We start from the raw sequence: 18,155 nt of genomic DNA on the forward strand, positions 1-18,155 counted from the left end.
AAAATTTGTTTCTTTAAAAAAGCAAAAGCATAAGTAGAAATTATTTTCTTGAAGAGTAAGTTATTCCCTCATATGTACATATTTACTAATATATCCCTTATCAATTAAATAACATATCTCATAAGTTTGGTTATCTTTCATTCAAGATATTAATTTTTTTTTATACACTAATTTTTTTTATTTTTATGTTTATACATTATTATTATTTTATATTTTATATATTATTTAACGCTTTATTTTACATAATCGAAATAAATGTAACAACAATATTTTTGTAGTGTTAAAAATATGAAAGACTTTATTTATTTTTGTGGCAAATTTTTTCTTATATAGTGGTTTAATTTGTGAAAATATTTTAGAAATTATTTTTTTTGATATTTTGAATTATATTTAAGACATCATGTAATTATATATTAATATTTAATTGATTTATTATTTATGTATAATATTGATTGAAAATTTGATTATATATATTTTAATTCAATTAAAAAAATTCTAATATATATTTGAAATAGTTTCTATCTATTAAATAATGTTACTATTAATCGTACATTGATACTTGCCCTTTTTATTAGTGTGACTCGAAAAAAAAAAGATTACTCAAACACGATTTGCTTATCAAAAATAATTTTCAAATGAATTTGTCAAGCACAAATTGCTTTTCATTTGACAAATTCCTTTTGATAAAAATCAGTTTTTTTTTAAAAATCATTTTAAAAATGTATTTTAAAAAATAAGTAATTTTTAGCAGTAATATCAAACAGGCTCAAGGATCACCCGCTATTTTTACAATAAAAAGAAAAGAGTTTAACTAATATCCTCTATGAATGGAAACTTTATTGTAAACAAGCAGATAATATTTACTAGGTAATAGACAATTAACCAATATTTTCTTAAAATCATTTCCTTTAGTTATTTTTTTCCTCTTTCCGCTCCTTAATTTTAGGATTTACTATTGCCCTTGCTACTGCCAATTTTTCACCCCCAATACTTTTCTTCTCAATGTTAACAACACTTCAAAGAATGTAGAATCATACTAAAGAAATTTTTAAAGTTAATTTTGTTTTCATCTCAATTTATGTGATGATGTTTAGATTTTCATAGCAAAATGAGTTGTGTTTATGCCAAGTTTTGTATATGCATACTTAATATTTTAAATTATTAATTATTATAAGTTATACTATAGTATTTTTCAAATAAGTAAATATATTTAGAAAAAAAATAAAAAAATTGAATGTTAAAATTAAATGTTTGAATCTCACAAAGTCTAAAAATACTATGTTATAGAATGGTGATAGTTATTTTTTGGGTTTCTTTTACTGATTGCTTTATGGGTTGATGTTGTAATTAAGTAAAATTTGATGGTGTTAAACAACAATAAAAGTAGAAATTGACATCAATGAAGACAAGACATTATTGAAACCTTCCTTCTTCTTTTGTAAAAATAAAAGTCGTATGCTTATAAATTTAGCGAATATAAATAATAAAGTAGAAATTGATTTGGTGAATATAAATAAGAATAAAGCAAGAATAAAAAAAAGAACGTTTTGTTTGGCTATATGTAAAAATGTTTAAAGAATTTAATATTAATAAGAAAAAAATTTGGTGATATATGTTTGATAATCACTACTTTCAATATTTTGATTTTTAACACGAAATTAATGCACTGAAAATGTATAATTACACACAAGTGAAATAAGGCATAAATAATTGCCATATTGATTCGGAAGTGAAAATTGTCATAGTCTATGGTTAAAGACTAATATTATAATTTATGTTCAACTTTTTAATTGAATTAAAGTTTGATAAATATTTATTTATTTAATAAAATTGAATGAACAATTAGATCCATTTCAATAATTTTATCATTTATAAGATTTTTATATTTATAAAAAAAATACAAATCATATCGCATTTGCAAACAAAATTTCAAACTTATCTCATCATTTTATATTATAAAAAAGCATTATATAATAACTAACACGGTAGTAATTAAAGAGATAAGTTGAAAAATGGAGAATGGAAGGCGGTATAAGAACGCTGCCGTTTAGAAGTTCCTATTTTAATGGTTTTAGAAAATGCAGATCTCAATTGTTTGACGACTATGACTTTATAACCAAATGGAGAAGACTACCGGAGAAAGCTACAATCAGAAATCGATCGGCCGATGGAATTTACGCCGACAGTAATTTCATCGGAAGAATTGTTAAAGCAAGCTGCATTAAACGTTCCATAAAGTACATTTTTAGTAAATCTTAACCATTTTGAGAAAATCAAATAATGGTAGACGGAGGAGGATGTTGTCCGACGATGGATCTTTTACGATCTGAACCAATGCAGTTGGTGCAATTGATTATCCCGTTGGAATCCGCTCATCGTACAGTTTCTTACCTCGGTGACCTCGGTCTCTTCCAATTCAAAGACGTAAGCATCAAGCAAACACATTTGATTCATATGAATATGAATGTTTACATATCCCTGCATCTTTCATATATATATATATATCTATATATGTATATTATGAATTATGACTTTTATTCTGATTATTCCTTTTGACTGAATTACACATTGCCATATTTTTCATAGCTGAAAGGGCTGAACTTGATACGAAATGTGATCAGTTGACTTTGCTGTATTGTAATGTTCAGTTTTCTAAATAATGACGGGATTAGGGGCCCTTATAGCCGTGGTGGAGCTAGTAATTCTAATGAGGGAATTCAGAATAATGAATATTTGCGCATGGCTTAACTATTAAAAGGGATCAAACGATATATATGTATAACTATTAATTTGTAGTGTGTAATTTTCCGTTGTAGATGATTCAATTGAACCCTCTTCAACACCTTTAGCTCCCTCACAACGTGATAGTCAGATTATCTCTCGCTTCCTTTCTTTTTAAGTGTATCCACCAGGCAGGGTGCGTCTGGCTAGTTCTTTTTAATTAAAAATAAAACAGACCCCAGATGGAAGAGTACAAGTAAGGGCTTTAGGCCTTAACTTTTTTTTTTTTTGCCGTGGTTTTCGGGTGTCGCTTTGCGAACCCGACTAGCTGTACCCACCGGGTCCCGCTGTTTCAAGGCGGGTGCACCACGGTTAGTTCCATGGGGCCATGGAGACGCGGCCGGTTTGTAATGCCTCCAGTGGCGCTGCTGGGGCTCGAACTGGCGACCTGAAGGACTTTGTCCTCAAGCCTTTACCAGCCGAGCTACCCCTCAGGGTTAAACTTTAGGCCTGTACTAACTAATCCAAACTAGAAACTTGCGAAATACTCCCTCTGTCCCAATTAATATGACACCTTTTATGTTTTGAGAGTCAAACAGTTTAAGTTTGATCGAAAATTTGCTCATGGAATGTTCAATTTTTTTGAAATGAAATTTATATATTTGTAAACTACGTAAAAAGTACTATGAATCACAATAATTGATAATTCAAAATGTTTATAACATCTATGAAAAATTTACGGTCAAAGATAGACTTGTTTGACTCTTGAAATATGAAAGCTGACATATAAAATGGTACGGAGGTTGTAATAATAGAACCTAGAATTTCTCAATCAGTGATGTAGTATCCAATGCCTTGGCATGATACCTCCAAGCTCTTACTAGGTGCTATTACTAGGTGCTATGGCCTTCATAGCCAAATCGAGTAGACTCCTTCTAGGCAAAAAGTGATTGTCAACGACCAATGAGCTAGGCCTATCCTACAAATCCTATTGAGGCATGAAACATCTCATTTTCAGTCTTAAGTCTTAACTCTAAGGTCCTTAGTTTTTAGAATTAAGATTTAGTTTTTTTAAAAAATACATAGAAGTAGTTTAAATTTATTTTCTTTTGTTATGAGAAATATGTGGAAAAATGTATGACAATTTATAGTAGGAAATTGTTAGGTTCCTCAAAAAGTGATGATGTCAATCTTTTCAAATGGAGGGAGTTGTTTATTCAGGATTCTTAGCTCTTAGACGAATTTGGTTCTCTTAGAGTAACTTCTGTAATGTTGGCTGTGAAAGATCTTCTTTTAATTCCTTTAGGTAATTCAGAAAATTTTGTGGGAAGAAACTGTCATGTAGTTTGCCTCCTATGTGCACCTTCAAGTTATTTTTGAAGGCATCAATCTATTGCCAGCTTCAGTTCTTTCTGCAACACAGTTTCACATATTTGTGAGTATGCCTTTTATATTCTAAACATGTTTTTTCCAATCAGCTTATCTTGGAGGAACAATTTATGACTGCATCAGTTTTGTTTACTAAGGGGTTTTACTTTCTTTCTGCTTTCCTTTTTAAGATGACCTTGGATCTCTGATGGTAGATCACTTCTCATGCAACTTTATGTTTCTTAATTATGCACTAGACTCTCTTTGGGTCTGTCATCTGTTGCTGAAAGATCTTAGAACAAAGGAATGATTATTTCCACCCGATAATGCTTTTTTACAGCTCAATGTGGAAAAGAGCCCATTCCAGCGAACATATGCAACCCAGGTTTGTTTTATCATTCTTGTTATGTTCTTTTTTACACCATTTTAGTTTTATTTTGGAATTGAAGTATAAGTTTACTTAAATTTTGGCTGTGTAAAGCCGTTTTCTGATACTTTCATTTCACTATTACTCTTTATCAAAGTGTATCACTATCAATGTAGGTTAAACGCTTAATTTCTCTTCGGTGGCGTTTCAAAGAATGTGGTAAGGCATACTCTCAATAAAAACAAGCCAATCAACCGTGTTGTGAAGTAGTGTAAAGAATTTAATTGATTATGTGGCTGGATTTCATCTTGTAGAGAGCGACAAAACAACACCAAATTATATTGCTCCATTTCAGTGCATGTCAGTCCAATACTAGAAAAAAAAAATGAAAAATAGAAATAAAAGCTTTCAGTTGTTCTCTATATTTTCGGGTAGCATATAAACATCTGACATGATGAAAAAACTCTTGGGAAAACATAGGACCTAAAGTAAACTTGTGTAGGGCGACATCAAAGGAAAAAATAGCTGTCAACACTTTATATTATTGTTCATAAAATTTAATGGATGAATCTGTGAGCTATAGGAAAGGAAATTATAAATTTAGTACTGCAACAAATCTACACACCAAATTTAAATTGTAAGCTTAACACACCATCTTCTGCTAGAATCAGAATTAAATGGATTTTGAACTAGATAGACATCACCATTATTTCACATATGTGCTCAATTGCAATGTCTTTTTCAAATTTTCTATTGTTTTTTCTTGTAAAATGTAATTTTCTTCCTTCATTTTGTGTATTGCTCACTCAAGCATTTTCTTCAATTGTGCTTCACACTTGAGCCACTTCTACCTTTGAGTATGGCATGCAAGCTTACTAAGACAAACAACAGTAATTACAATCATGCCATTTGGTTTATTATCTGACATTTTTTCATCTCTATAGAGTTAATGCATGCATTAGTGCCATAGAATTTCAACAACTGTAAGGCAAACACTGAAGTGGAAATTTTAGTGAGCTGTTAATTGTGTGATGCACCATCTCCCTTGCTTTTAGTGATTTGATTTGTAGGTTATCCAGTCTCTAGCTTATTACTATGTTAGCATCTTCTATTGGAGCCGTAATAGTTGTTGCAGCACATTGATTTGAACCAGTTTGCAAATTATCTGGAGTGAGGATTTGTTGGCGCGAATTTTCTTAAGAATGTTTTCCTTGTATAAGGATAAACCTTCTACTGCGGCCACCAATGCATTGGATCACACCCTTCGTCTAGGGGCTTTAGCATTTTGGGGGTCGCTCTGTATCAGGGATAATGAAATAAACCCAAAATAAAAAAGTGGGATTAGTTTATCCTGTGTTTGGTTGAAATATTTCATTCGGGATTAAGTAATCCTTCGATTATTTTATACCATAATCTTGGTACATTTTCATACCACATTCAATGTGGGATAACAATGTCAGGTTAGGTTAGGTTAATCCAGGGATAAAACAAGTAAAAGTCAAATATGCTCTTTCCACAAAGTCCTTTGAGAAAACCAACCGTATCGGACACCTAGATCCGAGTCTGGGCAACTTAGGTGGAAAAATAACCTCTTGTGAAATACAAGGTGAGGTTGCTCACGGTAAACCCTTGTAGTTCGGCCCTTCCCCTGACCCCATGCATAGCAAGAGCTTTAATGCATCGTGCTTCCCTCTTTAACTATACACCATATACTCATTTTTTACTCAATCAACTAAACAAAACATTATTACTCATTGCGTCCCATTTCATGTGGCACCCTTTTTTTTCAAGTCCATCCCAAAAAGAATATCCCAAAACAATTTAACTTTAAAATTCCCCTTTTACCCTTAATGAAGTGAATCTCAACCACACAAATATCCAAGGATTGTTTTAGACCACAAGTTTCCAAAGTCTTCCTTTTTTTTCTTGAACACCGTGTCAAGTTAAAGGGTGCCACATAAAATGGGACGGAGGGAGTGCTAAATAATCTAGGTATTATTAATCTCAGTGTTATAATCCTCGCATCAAAATCTCACTGTAATTTTGTCCACCAACGAAACGATGCCTAAGTCATTAACATGGTAAAATAGAACAGGTTAATTTAATTTTTATTTTTGAAAGAACATATTTGAAGCTACAAGCCTCTTTCATCTGATAGAACACAAAGATGACCCTTTTCATCTGTATCCTGTAGGATTTTATAAGTTATTCAGATGTGTTCTTTCTTTTTCTGTAATTCATCTGAATGTCTGAATGAAGTAATAAGAATGGCCAGGCATTTCATCAGTACTGGGCACTGGCTTTCTACTTGATCAATTTCCTAGACATGCTCGTTCAGTTCTTATACGTTGCTTGAGTACCACTAGCATCACAGCTTAGATAACCTTTGCACCAATACAACACACTTTCTATTTGCATATTCTCAGTTAAATTATGCATGGGTTTACTTTCACAGATTAAAAGATGTGGAGAGATGGCACGTAAACTTCGCTTTTTAAAGGAACAAATGACGAAGGCAGGGATTACTCCTTCAACAAGGACCACAATGTGCCCAAACATAAATCTGGATGAATTGGAGGTCTGCTTATTTCATCTACTTGTATTAAAGGCTCACCATGGAATGCTATTTTCTCTATATCACTTTTATTGTCACTGTTACCATGATTCTGATTGTTGCCATGTTTTTTTTTTTTTTTAAAAAAATGGAAATGGAAAGGTCAAACTTGGTGAACTCGAAGCTGATTTAGCAGAGATGAATTCTAATACTGAAAAGCTTCAACGTTCTTACAATGAGCTTCTTGAGTATAAGCTTGTTCTGCAGAAGGTGAGGCTACATTGATGCAAAGTATCTCTGGCATAGAACTATCTGTCACAATGTATCTGCTTGGCTAGCATTATGTTCTTTTATAATAGAGATGTTTTAAATACAAGCTGTTTTTGTTCCATCAGGCTGGTGAGTTCTTCCATTCAGCTCAAAACAGTGCTACAGCTCAACAGAAAGAACTGGAGGAGCACATGCATGGCGAGAGATCAATTGATAGTCCTCTGTTGTTAGAGCAGGTACGGCTATATTGATGTTGTTGTATTTTTCTGGTAGAGGTACTGTAGTTGTAAATTGATATACTTTGTTTTGCTATTCACACAGGAAGCCTTTACTGATCCTTCAAAACAAGTTAAGCTGGGGTTTGTCAGTGGGCTTGTTGCTAGAGAGAAATCTATGGCTTTTGAAAGGTTTCTTTTTCGTGCAACCAGAGGAAATGTATTCTTAAAGCAAGTGGTTGTGAAAAATCCTGTGAAGGATCCATTGTCAGGCAGCGAGGTTAACTCCAGTACTTCACTTGTTGAAAATAGAGAGGGTTTCATATGATGCTTAATCTAAGTTGTGTAGTCTCTTCACTTTTGATGCTGCACCCATGTTAAATTCTCCAAAAATGCACTACTTTCGGAGAATCTGAAACACATTTTTGAAGAGTCCGAACAACATGCACTTAAAGTTTTGTGCTTTGAGAATTGGATGCTTAGATTTGGGGTTTCATAGTTTTAATTGCAAGCTATTTCATTTTAGAAGATATAAGTGCTATGATGTTTGGAGTATAAAGTTCACTACTGAATCCTCCTTGGGAGGGAGAAGGATATAAGGACACCTAATTGTGTATCTGATATCCCCCTGTCTTTCATGTTGGGTGTATTTCTTTTTCCTGTGAAATCCAAGATAATCATATCCCTGAAGTGCAATGAGCTTATTAAATTTTGTTTTTAGGTTGAAAAAAATGTGTTTGTTATCTTTTACTCTGGAGAAAGGGCGAAGAACAAGATATTAAAAATTTGCGATGCATTTGGAGCAAATCGGTATCCATTCACTGACGACATAGGCAGACAGTTTGAGATGATAACGGAGGTATGCCACAAAATCACCTTTTGGGATTAGTTGTGTATGCTTGACTGGATGGACTTCAACGTAACCTTATGATTGGTGCAGTTTGCCAGTTATTGAACTCTTAAATCAATTCTTGCTTATATATCAGTTAAAGAAGAGAATTCTTGCTTATATAAGTGTTAGTTACTCGTCGCATATGATTATCTCCTTTAAGCAATATCTAGAAGTAGCAAACATAAATTTAGTTCAAGTTTTTATACCCTGATCTCAAATATATTAGAAGGCTATTTTCATCAGATTTGGCTTATCAAACTTTTTTATATGCTATTGATGACAAATATTTTGAACATGAGACTCAACTGGATTAAATCCATTATGATTTCTGATACATCTGTTAGAATGGTTTCCTTTAATACTTGATCTTTTAGTTCACAATTCAAAGAAATTTCTCTACTTATCCTTATTTTTTAAAAGACTATTCCTTATCCTTGCATGACTCAACCTGTCAGTTTGCTTTAAAGCCTGTAACCTAATAGTGAACCATATAAGATATTGATGCAAGTTAATGAAATGATTCATTACTTTCTCACTCTATACCACTTAAATTTTCTGAGTAGCAGTCGTTTTTGAAAAAAGAATGGACTTCTACCATAACATGTTACTCCAGATGTGCAGCTATTCTTTTTCAAGGTTTATACCTTGGCATTTCTGTTGAATTTACCAAGTTGGTTCCCTATTTTCCTCATAGGTATCTGGAAAACTTTCAGAGTTGAAGACCACCGTAGACATTGGACAGCTACACCGGGCAAATCTCTTACAGACCATTGGTTATGAATTTGACCAATGGAACCTTCTGGTAAGTTTTATGTTTCTCTTAGCCATCTATTTGTTTAATGGAACCACACACTTTTATTACTCAAGTGGTCAAATTTGTTGGTTGGACATGTGTACAAGAGTTGCATTGTCTCTGAATTGCATCCGTTTCTACTTGTGAAGGTGAAGCAGGAGAAGTTCATTTTCCATACACTAAATATGCTCAGTTTTGATGTGACAAAGAAGTGCCTTGTGGGTGAGGGTTGGTGTCCAGTTTATGCGACCAGCCAGGTGTAGTGCACCCACCTTTTGATATAATTTACTTTTGTGTTTTGTCGTCATTATGTAATTTCTACTGTTAAACATACTTCCTTTGGACGTTTGCAGATACAAAATGCATTGCATCGAGCAACTTTGGATGGTAACTCACAAGTTGGGGCCATATTCCAGGTCTTGCATACCACAGAATTGCCACCTACATATTTCCGTACAAACAAATTTACATCTGGCTTTCAAGAAATTGTTGATGCATATGGGTGAGTAATAGTATATTTGATTGATTTTGAATGCTTTAGTTCAGAATAAAGGGGCTCGCTTTGCCCGTTAAGAGTAGGTAACTTTGTTTGATATTTTTCCTGGTTGAACTACCACATACATGATTCACATCCCAAGTGAGTACTTATCCTTGGATAAGTAATTTAAAATGAATTTACGGTTAGGAACACCCACTAATTGAAGTACATTTCCTTCCTTGAAAGTTGAGTTGTGATGCTCGGTCTCAATTAGATACTTGATATTTCTTGTTGTTTGTGTGGACTATAATTCTGCAAATTTCATTCCCTCCATATACTGGTGTGATTGCTTCAGGTTTTCAGTGTGCAGCCATAAACTGCATAGGGAGCTATTTACTTTGGAAAGATTAATTTCAAAATACACAATTTTCTCTGAGTTGATTCATGCATTATGCAAAAATCTGAACCCACCTCAAAGCATCGGAGTCCCAAAAAAGTTCAGCACAACCAGAAAACATAAGGTCTGAATACACCAATTTTTAAAACCAATACAGGTTGATTTTCAGACAGTTAAATCTGCTCAATATATGATCTACTCATATATATACAATTAAGTCTATTATTCAATGTGCTCATATAAGGGTAAAATTGAAGGAATAATGAGTAACAAAACATTATGTGATCTTTGATAGTTGCCATTCACTGTCGGCGAAAATAATTTACTGCTCTGTTTGGCATTCTCTTGCACCCCACTGACTTCTTTCCTTTATATAGATCGCAGTTCTCTAGTCTCTTTCCTGATTTAACATATTTAAATATATACACACAGATGTATGTTGAAAACAAAAGAACAGTTAACTGGTTTCCTCTGATTGCTTATCCTTGTGACAAAGTATCATAGGTTATGACATCAAGCTTTCAACACTTCTTGTTCTAGCAACTTGATTTCCTCATCTTTATTACCATGACCATGAGAGAGTCGTTATTAAGTGATCTCTTGCAGGACAACATTTTGCTTTTTTAACGATTTATTTGACTGGAGTACTGTGGTATCTACACTTCCTTAGAGATCCTCTTGTCTGTGTTCATTATAGGATTGCAAAATATCAGGAAGTTAACCCTGCTGTTTTCACAGTAGTAACTTTCCCATTCCTCTTTGCTGTCATGTTTGGAGACTGGGGACATGGTATATGCTTGTTTCTTACGACATTATATTTCATCTTACGGGAGAGGAAGCTCTCTGGTCAGGTCAGTGCCGAACCTCTTTTTTGAAAAGTATTCAGCTGTTGTATGCACCTGTCTTTACAGTTCTTTGTCCCTATTTGTACCATCTTTGATTGCTAAATTTATTGGAAAATTATGTTTTGCTTAGGAAAAATTAAGATCTAGTTGTGCATCGTTGACTTGGCATCTCTGATAAATCATGTTTTATAGACTTTGTATTCAGTTAATAAGTTTTATGAGCATTGTAGGCTCATTAATTTGATTTGTCTCAACAGAAGCTTGGCGACATCATGGAGATGACTTTTGGTGGTCGCTACATTATTATGATGATGGCTCTATTTTCGATATATACAGGATTCATATATAACGAGTTTTTTTCTGTCCCCTTTGAAATATTTGGGCAATCAGCTTATGGTTGTCGTGATCCTTCCTGTAGGTAGGTGCTGAAGTAGTAGTGCAGGCTCTCATTGTTTTCTTCATTGCTCCAATTCCAATCCTTCAACCAGTTATTTTTGTTGAAGGGATGCCACTATAACAGGTTTGGTCAAGGTCCGCGATGCCTATCCATTTGGTGTGGACCCTAAGTGGCATGGTTCACGCAGCGAATTACCATTTCTAAATTCTTTGAAGATGAAGATGTCAATTCTACTAGGTGTAGCTCAAATGAATCTTGGAATCATTTTAAGCTATTTCAATGCAAAGTTCTTCCAAAATAATGTGAATGTCTGGTAAGCCAGATTACATGCCTCTTTCCTTGGTTGTCTCGGGATTTTTCACAGTTATATTTAACAATTTGTCTCTATTTTGTCAACGTTTTCAGTTCTTGTTAATCTCTACCCTTGAATGTGTGTAAAGTTTTCATGTGCTATTGGAATTTAGTGTGCCACTCTGCAATTATACTTATTGTCATGTATTTTTCAGGCATCAGTTTGTCCCCCAGATAATATTTCTGAACAGCCTCTTTGGCTATCTTTCACTTATTATTATTGTCAAATGGTGCACTGGTTCTCAAGCCGATCTGTACCATGTAATGATATACATGTTTCTAAGCCCTACTGATGATTTGGGCGAGAACCAGCTTTTTCCTGGGCAAAAGTACCTCCAGGTTTCATTTTTCTTCATTTATAAATACATCTAACATGCTACAGAAGACACCATCTCTAATATCTGATATCTTCTCTTCTGATCCAGCTTTTGTTCGTATCACTTGCACTTGTTGCCGTTCCGTGGATGTTATTTCCAAAGCCATTTCTTCTAAAGAAACAACATGACGAAGTATGTCTAAACTCCTATAAATTCAGCCAAAATTTTGGCGTTACTTATTTTCTCTAGTATTGCTCTTCTTCTTCCATGAATATTTATTCATTATCACATCATGAATTTCCAGAGGCATCGAGGTCAATTGTATGCTATGCTTGACAGCACTGATGATTCATTTGAGTTGGAGACACACGATCATTCACATGGACATGAAGAATTTGATTTCAGTGAAATTTTTGTACATCAGCTCATACATACAATAGAATTTGTACTTGGAGCAGTCTCTAATACAGCTTCATACCTGCGTCTATGGGCCCTCAGGTGTGTATCTACAAGCTTTAAAATTTTGAAGTATGAACGCATATATCAAGTTGATAACTGCTCCTGTCTGGCAAATGTATGCAGACTCACCTCTGTTGATAAGTATTCGGTTTTAAAGTTAGATGTTCAAAAGACTAGTTCACAATTGATCAATGAATGCATGTCTGATCAGTATTCACTCTAGAAAGTAGTCAAAGTTCAGATTAACAGGGATGAAAATTTTACTGATAAACTGTGATTGACTGATACAAGCAAAAGCAATGGAGAGAATCATTTCATCTGATTTATTTATTTTTTGTGTTGCAAACGTTTGTGTATGCTTCGAAAGGAGCTAACCAGAATGATTGAATGATAGATCTTCAGCTTTTGTTAATAATGCTTTGAGAAGCTTGAACAGTTTGGCATCTTTAAATCCTCTGGACGCTAGGCAAAATAATTGACTCTCCTATTTGAACCATGCTTATGTTGACACATCTATTCAAGAGTTATGAAATAAGCTTCAAGAAGAACTCTGATTTATGACGGGTGGATTGATCCAGTAGGTTTGATCTCAATGAGTTTGACATTTCTCAATTCGCTATCAACACTCAGTTGTAAATCAAATCAGTCTGTAAGAAATCATTTTATATGAGAGAAGCTGGTCAGGATATCTATTCTGCTATCCATTTTTAGATGTAAAGTTAATGCCTGTGAAAGATAATATATCATAGAAGCTGCTCAGGATACATATAGCATGGAACACAAGGATTCATTGAGTCCATACTAATTTTGGTTGTTATAGTTTCATTAGGTTAGGTGCTTGACATGAGTATTTTTTTTTTGTTTGATACTGCTTTTATGTTAGTGTGGGGATAGGTGCCAGTTTTAGAGAATGTTTAATTTGCCTATAAAGACAGATTATTTAGTATATGAGTTGAATAGATGCTAATAGAGCAGAATGGTATAGCAGATTTATATAATTGATCCAATTAGTGTGGGGTCGAGGAGTTGTTGATTGATTGATGCCCTTTGAAGGCCATAATTGATCTTATAGTAGTCTGAATGTTTTGAATAAGTTTGACAGTTCTTCTCAGTTTGCTTTCAAGTTGTAGCTGTTAGCTGTAGAGCGTAGAGCGTACAAGGCTAGAGGAGATCATTGTATTTGATAGAAGCTGTTGAGAATACGTATAGCAGAATGGTATAGCAGATTCATATAGTTGATCCAATTAGTGTAGGGTCGAGGAGTTGTTGATTGATTGATGCCCTTTGAAGGCCATGATTGATCTTATAGTAGTCTGAATGTTTTGAATAAGTTTGACAGTTCTTCTCAGTTTGCTCTCAAGTTGTAGAAGCTGTTAGCTGTAGAGCGTAGAGCGTACAAGTCTAGAGGAGATCATTGTATTTGATAGAAGCTGTTGAGAATACGTATATGTAGCCCGAAGGCGATCATCTAAGGGTTCTCGTGTTACCTATGTTTAGTCCTTGGCTAGTAAATAAAGATCTGTTCTCCTTATCAAGGTATATGATTTTTATGTTTCTGTTTCTGTGCAGTTTGGCACATTCAGAACTGTCAAGCGTGTTCTATGACAAAGTTTTGCTTCTCGCAGTGGGGTAAGGTTTTTCCTTGTTTGCCCATAAATATGAATTGGAGAGATTATTATCCTTGTTTTCTCTTTGAGCAAGCGACCATTTCCTTGACCTGACATCTAGTGTATCCTATGTTCTCTTACAGGTACAATAATCTCATCATACTTATCATTGGTATAGTGGTATTTACATTTGCTACTGTCGGTGTGCTACTTGTGATGGAAACTCTAAGTGCATTCTTACATGCTTTGCGTCTTCATTGGGTAGAATTCCAGAACAAGTTCTATGAGGGAGACGGATACAAGTTCTCCCCATTCTCGTTTTGTTTGATTAGTGAGGATGATGATTAAATGACATAAATGATTGTGTTAACACTACTGATCATTGATCAAAACGTGCTTCGATCTTTTTTCATGCTTATATAAATTTCTTGGTAAGACGCCAGTAAAACGTGAGTGTTAGGAAATGCCTTTTGAACCTCCTGCACTTGTAATTTGTACATCCTCAAACAATAAGCAGTCAGTTGTTAGAAGGCCGGTAATGGCTTGGAGTATAGAGTTGTTTCTGTTTCTTGTAGTTGGTACTGTGATTGATGACTGCTGTAACAAAATCTCTTCTACTGAATCATATCCACTTAAAAGTTGTTTTAATTTTCTCTCTACTGAATCGTATCCACTTAAAAGTTGTTTAAATTTTCTCAGAAATATTGTACTCGGTTGTCTTCTTAGGAATTTGGGATTCGTAGAGAAAATGATTTGTCAGACGCATGGTGAAACTTTACCCTAACACTTCACCAAAAAATGACTTTGGCAAGAATATTTAAAAACTTGGGTCTAAACGCTAGCTAAGAGACCTTTTGTTTGCAACTAAGTTTACAAGTGATAAAAAATAGATTGCAATCACAAATAAAATACAATGAACATAATTTTATTAGTAAACATTATGGATATAAGTTTGTTCCTTCTTTGTATTATGATGGTTACGCAAGCATTGCTTCCTTGATTCTTCTCTCTGTATTTTTTATGTGATTCGAGGGTTCTTGCTTCCTTGATTCTTCTCTTTGTATTTTCTTTGTGATTCGAGGGTTGTTAGTAGCGTATTTTTGCTTCCTTGATTCGTCTCTCTGTATTTTTTCTCCAATCTGAGAGTTGTTAGTAGCATATTTCTCGAACGCAGGAGGACACATCGTGATCTCTTTATGAATATCTTATTAATTTACGAATATTTGAGATGTCTATGTTACCCTTTATATAGACATGAGTTAGAGTTTAGAGTAAAATTGCCTCTAAAAACCTTAATTGAAATAAAACTCGTCTTGTAGAGTGCTACAATATTTACCATGACGTCAACTTAGTGGGGATTTTGAGTTAAGGGTGATATTAAGGATTCAAAAGCAAATGGTTGTAGGTGACAATTATGTAATTAAGGATTAAAATTTTATGAGGCATATGTGGAAGTTGCCCTTAAGTTCTTAAGTTGATAGTTTGGTCCATTGTATTAAATGAGAGGTAAAAGGGTAAAAGACTAAAACCTAATTTAATCAAAAAATGGAGGGAAGCCAGGAATCCGAAGGGGAAATAAAAGATGCAAAATGCCCATATCCGCTACCGTCGGTTGCTTGCTCTCTTTTTCTTCTTATTGTTCGTTCTTGCTTTCTTTCTTCCAGTTCTCTTCGTTTTTTTTGTTTTTCTTCTTGTTCGTGCATTGCCGTTCTTGACTACTATATCTTGTGCTTTTTCTTCTTCTTATCTTCTTCTTCTTGAATCAGATTTAGTTAATCAGCGGATTAAATTTCATTCTATATCAATCGGTATTACTTCATAAGTGATTATGTTCACACACCATTGTTTCTTAAGTAAAATTAATAGTTCTTTGAATTATTCATCATCTAGCTATACCTGCAATTCTTTTAATAATTTATATTCGCATTTCTGAAGATGGTTGTATATGTTGCAACAGTTAACTCGTGTTGGATAAGTCAGATATTGAAACAGATTATAGTCTTACGTTGCAAAAGAAAAGTCATATGTTGCAACATATTCTATATGTTGCAACAGACTAGTTATATGTTGCACCATATGACTTTCCTCTTACAACATATGATTTAATTGTCGCAAACAAATAGTCATATGTTGCAGCATATGATTTATCAATCACAACGAAATGGTCATATGTTGCAACATATTACAGATGTTGCAGTGAATGATTTATGTGTCGCAATAGAGTAGTTATATGTTGTAGTATGACTTACATATTGCGACACATAAATCATATCTCGCAACATATGCTTACTCACTCAATATATGACTTACATCTCAGAATATATAATTTATCAATGACAATAAACGAGATACATGTTGGAACATATGCTAACATGTTGTGATAGTCACATGTTGAACTGAATGACTAACATCTTGCAACATATGATTACATGTTGCAACATATGATTCATCTATCTTAACAGAATGACCATATATTGCAACATATAACTTATACATGCAGCAAACGAAAGTCACATTGGTGCATCCTATGTGCTTGCCATTATTTCAATCTTCAAGGGGTGGTGAATACATGCGAGAAGGTTTGATGTTCATTGCTAACATGAAACAAATGGAGCCACAGAAAAGTAGGATATGTCGACATAATTTACGACAAGTTTTAGGTAGAATGTGGGTGTCAAACCTTATGTTTTGGGACAAAGACCCATTTGTTGCACTATTCATCAATGCGAGCAAAATATTCGCAAGAAAGGAGGGCCGAAGGGAAGTGACGATGAAGATGATATCATTGTGAATTATGTAGATGTGATTTAGAACTATATTATGTAGTTAAATTTTTACGCAATACACTCATTGTTGGACAATGAACCTATTCCATCAGTTCTATTACGATGTTAAATTTTGTAGATCTGAATTTGGATGTAGTTAAATTTTTGACTATGAAGTTTGTTGTTCTGCTTGACATATTAATGTATGTATGTTGCTATTCTACTGTTTTGTTATTTTTTTTATTCCATTTGTTCTGTTATTTTTCTCTATTATATAATTGTTTGGCATTTATGGAAACATATGCATATTTTGTTGGTCAATATGCTCACAGAAGTTACAAAAATCTCAATATATTGCTCAATATGTTGGTACATATGCTCAATTTATAAACATCTGACTTACATGTTGCAACATATGGTCTAATGTAACTTTTAAAATTACTCAATTTATCACTAAATATCTTCATCAAATTGGCATCTGTGGCAACATATGTATATTTTGTTGGAATATATATATGGTCAATTTTGTGTTGAAATTACCATAGATCGATAATATATTTCAACTTATGATAACCTTACATGTGGTTTTTGATATTAATTTAATTAATTTGTGACTTAATACAACATGTAACACTAATGTATAGTGTTATAACATGTCTAATTACTAAATTATTGTCTAATGTAACAACCTTCATCAAATTTATCAACATGCAAGCTAATTAGAGGTGAAGTTAGCGTTTTTCAAACAGATGATTCAACAACTCTAGTTTTAGCATGAGAAAATGTTACTTGTTAGTTTGATAGTGGTAGAGTTTTAATTTAAAAAGACGTTCCATATGCTCCTGTTGGTTGAAGAAATTTAATTTCAGTTTCTGAAGTTATGAGAGATGGTTATGATATTAATTTTTTTCTTGTGTTGTTAGCTATAATAAACATCTTGTTTCTATTGGTACATTGATTGATAGTCTTTTTATAATCAATTATTCTCCAAAACTACAACAAATCGTAGAACTGAATAATGTTAATATTTCAAGTAAAAGGAAGTGTTCTTCTAATTTTAATGAGACTTATCTATCATACTTGTGTCTATGTCATATAAATCTAGATAGGATTTCAAGATTTGTTCGACATTGACTTTAGGTTCATTAAATTGTCGGGACTATCAACATGTGAATCTTGTTTAGAAAGAAAAATGACTAAGAGGTATTCCCCTCAAAAGGAAACAAAGTCAATGTTAAACTAGAGTTAATTTATTTTGATTTGTTTGGTCCGATGAGCATTCAAGTGAAAGGTGGATATGAGTACTTCGTGACTTTAATTTATAACTACTCAAAATATGAATATATATATATATATATA

The 18,155-nt window shown here is 33.4% G+C and overlaps 1 protein-coding gene across 2 annotated transcripts; it reads left to right on the forward strand.

Annotated features, from left to right (window-relative positions):
- Nucleotides 1–2,036: 2,036 nt before the first annotated feature.
- Nucleotides 2,037–14,690, forward strand: LOC107026356 (V-type proton ATPase subunit a2-like). 2 transcript variants are annotated; one of them, XM_027918474.1, is made up of 19 exons: nucleotides 2,340–2,424; nucleotides 4,430–4,474; nucleotides 4,633–4,675; nucleotides 6,912–7,034; nucleotides 7,173–7,280; nucleotides 7,406–7,516; nucleotides 7,602–7,775; nucleotides 8,217–8,354; nucleotides 9,082–9,189; nucleotides 9,330–9,437; nucleotides 9,534–9,682; nucleotides 10,753–10,906; nucleotides 11,158–11,318; nucleotides 11,404–11,610; nucleotides 11,804–11,987; nucleotides 12,074–12,157; nucleotides 12,270–12,463; nucleotides 13,994–14,053; nucleotides 14,175–14,690. In XM_027918474.1, exons 4-19 carry the CDS (start codon nucleotides 6,930–6,932, stop codon nucleotides 14,377–14,379), a joined length of 2,250 nt encoding a protein of 749 aa, XP_027774275.1. In that variant the 5' UTR covers nucleotides 2,340–2,424; nucleotides 4,430–4,474; nucleotides 4,633–4,675; nucleotides 6,912–6,929; the 3' UTR covers nucleotides 14,380–14,690. The 2 variants fall into 2 exon arrangements, with proteins under 2 accessions (XP_015082785.1, XP_027774275.1); XM_015227299.2 differs by lacking the exon at nucleotides 4,633–4,675 and having other exon boundaries at nucleotides 2,037–2,424.
- The last annotated feature ends 3,465 nt before the right edge of the window (nucleotides 14,691–18,155 follow it).

The sequence above is a fragment of the Solanum pennellii genome, chromosome 7, assembly GCF_001406875.1.
Source record: "Solanum pennellii chromosome 7, SPENNV200".
In the NCBI taxonomy this organism is placed as follows: domain Eukaryota; kingdom Viridiplantae; phylum Streptophyta; class Magnoliopsida; order Solanales; family Solanaceae; genus Solanum; species Solanum pennellii.

Bases quoted from the DNA above. Each gene is read 5' to 3' on its own strand.
- LOC107026356 (XM_015227299.2), top strand. From the start codon at position 2,281: ATGGTAGACGGAGGAGGATGTTGTCCGACGATGGATCTTTTACGATCT. The intron at 9,683-10,752 runs GTGAGTAATAGT...TGTTCATTATAG, and splicing joins GAAATTGTTGATGCATATGG to GATTGCAAAATATCAGGAAG. The intron at 11,988-12,073 runs GTTTCATTTTTC...CTTCTGATCCAG, and splicing joins CTGGGCAAAAGTACCTCCAG to CTTTTGTTCGTATCACTTGC.